This window comes from Manacus vitellinus, unplaced genomic scaffold (genome assembly GCF_001715985.3).
Source record: "Manacus vitellinus isolate BGI_N305 unplaced genomic scaffold, ASM171598v3 scaffold_6_pilon, whole genome shotgun sequence".
NCBI lineage: Eukaryota > Metazoa > Chordata > Aves > Passeriformes > Pipridae > Manacus > Manacus vitellinus.
This window is the reverse complement of record NW_021940750.1, coordinates 39412195-39420207: the sequence shown is the minus strand read 5'-3', so window position 1 is coordinate 39420207 and position 8013 is coordinate 39412195. Positions and strand designations below refer to the sequence as shown.

The 8013-nt window shown below is 41.7% G+C and overlaps 1 protein-coding gene across 1 annotated transcript; it reads left to right on the top strand.

Moving 5' to 3' along the window:
* The first annotated feature begins 971 nt into the window (after nucleotides 1–971).
* AP5M1 (adaptor related protein complex 5 subunit mu 1) lies at nucleotides 972–6889 on the top strand. Its single transcript, XM_008931247.3, has 8 exons — nucleotides 972–1030; nucleotides 2146–2791; nucleotides 3899–4126; nucleotides 4583–4722; nucleotides 5430–5515; nucleotides 5616–5731; nucleotides 5980–6076; nucleotides 6733–6889. Exons 1-8 carry the CDS (start codon nucleotides 972–974, stop codon nucleotides 6813–6815), a joined length of 1455 nt encoding a protein of 484 aa, XP_008929495.3. The 3' UTR covers nucleotides 6816–6889.
* Nucleotides 6890–8013: the final 1124 nt, after the last annotated feature.

Sequence of the window (8013 nt, the reverse complement as noted above, 5' to 3'; positions counted from 1 at the left end):
TTTGAAAGGGCAAACTATACTTGATGCTTCAAGTGATTTCCAGACTTAGATCTTTCAAGTTCCCAGAGGCAATAATAGGGCCGTGGAAGCCCCAAGTTTATCCTCCTAACTGACCTTAAATTCAACAAAGCACACAGACAATATAAAGAATGCGGGATCACATGGAAGCTGCTGGTTTCGGGACTTACGCACTCAGCTGGAGATACGTGAGCCCTGATCTTTAACCTCAGGGAAGACATCGGGGACATCAAAGCATTCCCATTTTTTTTTTTCCCCTGAGCTGATCATAACTTAATTCAGGCAACAAGCATGGTGTCTCTCTTGAACCGCCAAGTCCCTGGAAACTTTCATCTTTTTAAGTTTACCTCGCTCTCCGGAAGGGAATACTGAAAAACGGAGATCTGAAGGGCTAATTAATCATCTCATGGCTCAGCTACAGCTGGGAAAATTCAGTGGGAGGAGGAAAAGGTTGCTGAGGTGTGGGGGCAACTTCGACATACAGAGCAGAGGCACTGGGACTTGAGCAAGACAAAACCAGACTGAAATATCTCCTCTTCCCTTGTTTTGGAAGCATCCACCAAAAATAAGAGCTGCTCACCAAGGTTACACACAGCCTCATACGAGCAACCTCTCTCTGGAAGGCCTCATAAATTATTGAGCTGCAAAAGCCAAGCACTTTGTTGCTTGGCTCTCCAGAATAGATGTGAGACTGCAGGGAGGTGTTTTACTGTCATCTGTATCCTGTTTACGGATTTTGTAGCTCTGGCTTCGCCCTGCCTGTGCTTGCTTTTTCCTTACTGGAAAAAAAACCCAAACCCAAAAGCCCTAAATGCCTGATTAGGAATCAAAGAAAAAAAGCACAGTCACTGAAAATAAGCCTGAGGAAGTGTAGCTGCCTCCAGCCAGAGACTCTGCTACTCAGTTAAGAAAAGAGGGTGTAGGTGTGACTTAGAAGCAACAGGATAAGATCCATGGAAGTGTTCAGAAGCAGGAGGGAAGTGCTACAGATGGAGGTCATAGATATAACAAAGTACCACATTGCTGGGGTTGCAAGTTCCGTGGCAATTTAACAAACAGACTGTCAGTGTGACCTTAAAAAGATGGTATAAAAATCAGAATAAATGAAAGCAACATGGTGCAACATAGCAGTTTTAAAATATGCTGTACCTTGTGTCTGCGACACGATTACATCTTAAATACTTGAAAAAATAATGAAATAGTCATAAAAGCTTTAAGTCACATACGTTGGATGTGCAGCGTAAAATCAGTTTTGTGCCCCGTCCACCCAAATTATACAGCCCTTGCTGGAAAATTTGGACATGTGTACAGTGAAATATTTTTGGATTTATAATATTGTAAAGATTTTTAGTTCATCTGTTGATCAATTATGTAAGCTCAGAACACCAACGGGAAACCTGTATATAAGTAACTTCCATTTTCTTAAATATCTGAGAACTTGTTTTCAGTGTGATCTCACCTCTTAGAAATATTTGGGTGTTGAAGTTTTGCTGCACTGGTGGGAGTCATTCATTAGTGTTTATTAATCGTCCCGTGCCTTTGTGCAACAGGCAGGGGCAGATTCACATTTTATTTAAAAAAATGAGTGGATGTAGCTGCTCAAATTTTCCAGTAAAAATCCACGGGCTAGAATGAATCTTAATTACTCATTAAATACTTTTATTGATTTAGATTCTGATCCCATCAGTATTTCTACCAAGTTGCTTCTGGCTTCCGTGTACACAAGGTTATTTTTAGGACCGGTGGGTTTTGGAGAAGAGAAGAGAAGAGAAGAGAAGAGAAGAGAAGAGAAGAGAAGAGAAGAGAAGAGAAGAGAAGAGAAGAGAAGAGAAGAGAAGAGAAGAAGAGAAGAGAAGAGAAGAGAAGAGAAGAGAAGAGAAGAGAAGAGAAGAGAAGAGAAGAGAAGAGAAGAGAAGAGAAGAGAAGAGAAGAGAAGAGAAGAGAAGAGAAAGAAGAGAAGAGAAACCCGTCCTTGATTTTAACAGTAACCCAAAGATTTTTATGACGTTTTTGCTTTCTCTGACAGCCAGAAGAGGGATTGGATGGCTCTGCTCCTGGCAACTCCGTTGGTATGATATTTTGGGTGAATAAATAGGTAAATCAGAGGCTCTTGTTTCCTTGTCCCAGGCGTTACCCCACGGTCGAGCTGCGCACCGAGACCTTCAACGGGTCCACGCACGTGCCGGTGCCCTCGGACGGCGCTTTCCTGAAGGCCCTGCTGTTTGAGCTGAGGCTGGTGGACGACCACATTTTTGTGGAGTATCGGGACACCTGCACTTGGATCGACCACTCCTCGGTGTATTCAGTGTCCACTGACTCGGGGGATCTCTGGCCTGTCCTTGCCTTCCAGAAGAGCGGGCTGATCTATGCTTGTCTTCCGCTGGTCGAGGGGCCCTTGGAGCCACAGCCTCACCTCCTCACCATCAGCGGGCTCTCCCAGGGACTGGCTCTTCTGTTGAGAATCATGGACTACATCTCTCCCAGCCGGAAGAACGAAGCTGAGATGAACACAAAGGTGGGCCAGCTCCGAAATCTGCTCATCCAGGCCTGCCCCCTGGGCACCCCCTTGAACGCAAACATCCGCAGCCTGAACGGCTCCTTCGAGGACATCCAGGAGATGCCTGCGGATAAGGATCAGCCGGCTTGGAGATCCAGCAGCTACAAAGGCAAACCTCAGGTCAATGTCTGCATCACTGAGAAGGTCAAGTGCATGCAGTATGACCAGAGGGATGTGGTGGACATGTGGCAGGTTTATGGAGCTGTAAACTGCAAGGTGAGGGTGTTCGGTGTGCAAGACCGAAGTAGTTTTTGTGGGACACTGGGAAAGTAAATACTCTTGTCATTTTACATGTGAAAGTAAAGTGAAATGGCTATTTACTCCTCAGTAAAGAAACTCACCAGCAAGTGTCTAATACTGTAATATTTCAGAGTGTACCAATATTACACATTAATTTGATGCATTAGTTTTATTTCGATTTTTACTGTGGTTTTTTTCCCCATAGCAGTGGGAGTTGGACCAGATGGTCTTTAAGGTCTCTCCCAACTGAAACCACTCTATAGTTCTATAATTCATGCATATATTTTCCCAAATTTTTCTTATTTTAAAGGAAACAGGGAGAAATAATTTCATACAGTGTTGGCATATAAAGACTAAGAAATGGTGGTGCTAACACCAAATTTATTTCCAGCTATCTAACGAGCAATGTGTTAAATAATGATTAGAAACAGCATTTCTAAATATCTTCCACAAGTATCTTTACGTGAACATTTCTAATTAGTTTTCCTGCCAGACAAAAGTTTAATCTTCTATACTACTTTATGCTATTACAACACCATTTTGAATGCACAAATGTTGGTTGTTTGGCTGACATAAGAACAGTTGATAAAGAATCTGGTGAAAGAAATGGATTGTGTAATTATTTTGAATGGTTTTATATGTGACAATGGTTTTCAGTGTAGAATCACAAAATGGTTTGGGTTGGAAAGGACCTTAAAGCTCATCAAATTCCAAACTCCTGCCATGGGCAGGGACACCTTCCACTAGCCCAGGTTGCTCCAAGCCCCGTCTAGCCTGGCTTTGAACACTTCTAGGAATGGGGCAACCACAGCTTCTCTGGGCATTGTTTAATATTAAAATATCTCACAATGACCATTAATAGCAGGCTGGAATCCATTAAGTGGATGTTGTAAAAGTGACTGAATTAGTTAGACTGTCACCAAGTGTGTGATTTTAATGTCTCAGTACTGATTGTCAGCACTAAGGTGAAAATTTTGAGTGTGTTTGTTTTCTCAAAAGCTATAAATGTATTATATTTTTGAACATCTAATTATGGCTTGATGGAGGTATTTTAGAATAACTTCTCGACTTTGTTTTTTCAAGTGTGACATAGAGGGATCTGCACCAAAAGTAACCCTCACCCTGAATCTCCCAACCAACGCTCCTCCGCTCCAGGACATCGTGATCCATCACTGTGTGACCTCCACTGACCCTGCCATGCTCATGTCCTTTAGTGCTGAGCCACTGGATGATTCTGTGTACAATGGACCTTACAAATTTCCCTTCATTCCTCCCTCAGATTCCTTCAACTTGTGTTACTACACTTCCCAGGTAAGGACATCCCCGAACCTCATCGTTTCCCAGTCTTCAAATGGGAATAAAACCCCTGTGTTGTTGAAGCTGTGGGGATGAATTTGAGTCCAATACAAGTAGTAAAATCTTTTTTACATAATTAAATGTTTTTTTTATATAACTGACTGCTTGGAAGGCACTTCAGGACTTGAGTTGCCTGAGTTCAGGAGTTGCTGGTACTTTTGATTTCTTGACAACACTGCTCTAACTTTAAATGAACCACTTAAATGCCTGAATTAGACAAAATCTATCCAGGCTGAGATGTCAAGTGCATGTACCACAAATCTGTGCATTGCAAGCAGCCTTGAAGAGTTTGGCACAGTCAGTAATTAATATGTTTGGTTTTTAAAGTACTTCAGCAATGTAAACAGTAATACAACTGATCTTATGATGATGGTGTTAATATATCTTGAGAATGAATGCAGTTTTCTCCAGGTTCCTGTTCCACCGATTTTGGGATGTTATCAGCTCGTTGAAGAGGGACCACAGATAAAAATAACAGTTAATTTAAAGCTCCATGAAAGCATAAAGAATTCTTTTGAGTACTGCGAAGCTCGGATACCTTTTTTCAACAGGTGAGAATAAAGAAATCCTAAATAAATTCCTTCCATTGTTCTGTGATCTTCCTGAAATGAACTTGTGAGGATTCAATATAACAGGTTATGCTCTATCACCAGCAGACACTGACCTTGCAAATGCTGGGAAGCCCCGCTGGATTTCCTGTAATTTCCAGAATACAGAATTGTACCAGGATGTTTGGTAACATTCCAGATACTTCTCTTGCTCATCCTGTTTCCCTGGGGGATTGTTTTCACGTGCCACAATCCTCCAGGTGGATTAAGCCTCGAGATCACTTCCAGCCTAGGGCTACCTGTTCCTTAAGGCTGCTAATCCCAGCTCCAGATCAGCTTATCAAAAACATAGCTATTTCAAATTAAAACGATAGTTTTCACTTAAGCCTCTCTGACATCTGCACGGGCACATAATTATCATGAAAATTTAAAGGTGAGATGATACAAAGTGGCTGATGCTGATCATAGTGTTAGTAAAACAGTATCAGTGAACTGAAAGATCAGCAACAGCCCCTTTGTGACTCCTGGGTTGAGACCACGGTGATCCCCTCCTGCTCTGTGATTTCTCCTCGTGAATCAGCAGTGTGCTCACATAGGTTTGTCTGTATGCACATAAATAATGCCTTTCATCATTTGCTTGCTTTCTTTAACAAAATAGGTATTAAATTGTAGTTATTCCAATGGTTTTCTGTCTCCTCTGTCACACCTAGGGGCCCAATTGCTCAGCTGGAGTACAAAGTTAGTTCTGGCCAGCTGGATTTGTCCAGGGAGAAGAGCCTCCTGGTTTGGGTCATCGGTGAGAAACACACCCTGTGCACTCTCCTTCCTCCCCAGTCAGTTCTCCAGAGTGTGGGCACAGCTGGAACATTTCTAACAGATCCTGTTTCTGGCTTTAGGACAGAAGTTCCCCAAGTCTTTGGAAGTTTCTCTGACTGGAACCTTGTCTTTTGGCCCTGCAAGCAAAGAGCACCCTAGTGATTACATGTGCACTGGGAACACTGATTATGTCAAAGTAAGTCACAGGCTCTGGAAAAAGAGGCCTTAGTAGGCACTTTTTTAACTGCCTTGAGCTGGCTCTGAAGACCCATCGGTTTAAAATCTTTATTCTCAGCATGGAGTTTTGTTTTCCTGCTTGGAGGATTTGACATCCTGTCCCTTTGGAGTTTGTTTCACACCAAGAGCATGTAGCACAGATTGCCAGTATTTGCACAGCAAGGGTGACAACATGCACCAGATCATGCTTTCCCTCTCTTCCTGTAGCTGCATTTTAGGATCCCAGACTTTACACTTACTGGATGTTATGTAGACCAGCATTCTGTTCAGATCTTTGTACCAGGGAAACCCAAAATTACTGCAGGTGAGTTGCTAAAAATGCCATTTATTTAACTGCAGCTGCATATTGAAGTTATGAACTGGGTGACAGTGACCAAAATTATGGAGCTAACGTTGAACTTTTGTTCTCCAAAATTACACTACCTGGGCCACAGAAGGCACTCCTTAAACCTGAGCAGCTCTGCCTAATGGAAGCATTTTTATTTGTAGCTGCCTGTCTGTTGCAACTTCTGCCAGTCATGTCAGCAGAAATCAGAAGTCTGTAAGTGCCTTATAAAAACTGTGGTCTGCACTGTTAATTTTGTGACAGGGCACGTTCTGCCCCAAATTGTAACGCAGAAAAAGCAGCGTTTTCTTCCTGTGTGTTTTATACTGAGTGTGCAATTTATATTCATCAAGCAAAATCCAAGCCATTCACCTGCTTTTGACTTAACCTCTGTTTGAATTTTAAGCTCATGACTGATACATTAGTAAAGGTAATTGAAGCTGAGACTTTAAATGTCTCATTATCAGAAACGATTTTCAAATAATAATAAGAGTCTTACAGTTTAAAGAGGCCATTATACCTTTTCTGTAAACTAGTAAGGATGGATTAGTAATCACTTAAGTTGGATGAAGGAATGTCTGATTGTAAGGCATCCAGTAATGCTTATTTTTCCTGCCTTTTTTTTCCCCCTTTAGCCCGGGAACTGATTTCTTCTGATTACTACCTCTGGAATTCCAAAGCACCAGCACCCATGGTGTACAAAACCTCACTGGACTAATTTACTTGCAAATAATTTTTTGTATTTAATCAAAGCCTATAGTTAATGAGATTATGGTACAGTGAAAATAAATATTTTCCATCACTTGTGCTTTGTGTGTGTCCTTAAAATTTTCTGTTGAGGAAAAACAAAAAAGGGTTTTTTTAAAAACATAAGTCTCTTAAAAACATAAGTTGGTTTTTATATTGTTTAGTCCTGGACGACAGCCTAGAGAAGACAGTTTGAAAGGTACTTGCTGTGGCTGTTTTTATTTTCCCTTCTAAAACTAACTGGTACAAAATATAAGCACCTGGTGATAGAGACAAAGGACTCCAGTTACTTCACTGGTTTTGTAAAGCAGAGAGCTCTCAGGATGGGAAAGGTTTCAGTATCTTATTCCTGTTCTGAAATCACAAGAATCTGATCAGACCCCAGACTAAGAGGACAGTTAAAAGCAGGAGTTCTGTTATTTTCACAAGATTCCTACAGAATACATAGATAATTTATATGTCAATATAAATTGTCAATAAATTATCAATGATTTGCCACATTTTAAGAAGGGCAGCATGGCATGAGCAGCACCTCTGAAAGTGGAGATGACACAAGAGTCTTTATTGCCTCTGTCAGCAGAAGTGGTGACTCCCTTTCCCACATGCCTGTGAGCTGCTTGCTCAGAGGTGTGAACATGTTTTTTCAAATCACAAGACTAGCTCTGGGCAGGCAAAATCAGCCAAGTTTGCTGGAGGTCCCAAAAAACATCACTGAGCTGTTTTACCTGGAAAAACAGGTGGAAAAGGACTCAATTTACGGATCCAGATCTCTGATTTTGAGAATAATATCTGCAGGAACACAGGAAATGGACTTTAGGAGAGTCATCAGGAAATGTGCAGATTCTGGAAAGCTGGTGAAGAGCTGACAGAGCCTGGAGAGCAGCACAAAAGCAGAGAATGCTGAGTAATAACCACGTGCACCAACTGCTCCTGCCCTACCTCCTGCTTCACTGTACACCGTGTGATAAATCAGATTAGTGATTACGTAAGGAGAGAAGTTCCAAGCTATAATTTAAAAAATACTTAGATTGAGATAGTGATCTGATTGCTTAGTTGAATGTTCTGAAGGGTGGATCAATCCATGTGAAACACCATCCAGCTGAAACTGCTGTGCAAACTCAGGAAACAGAACTTAGGAAACAGAGCTGTGCTGCAACCTGCTTCACACA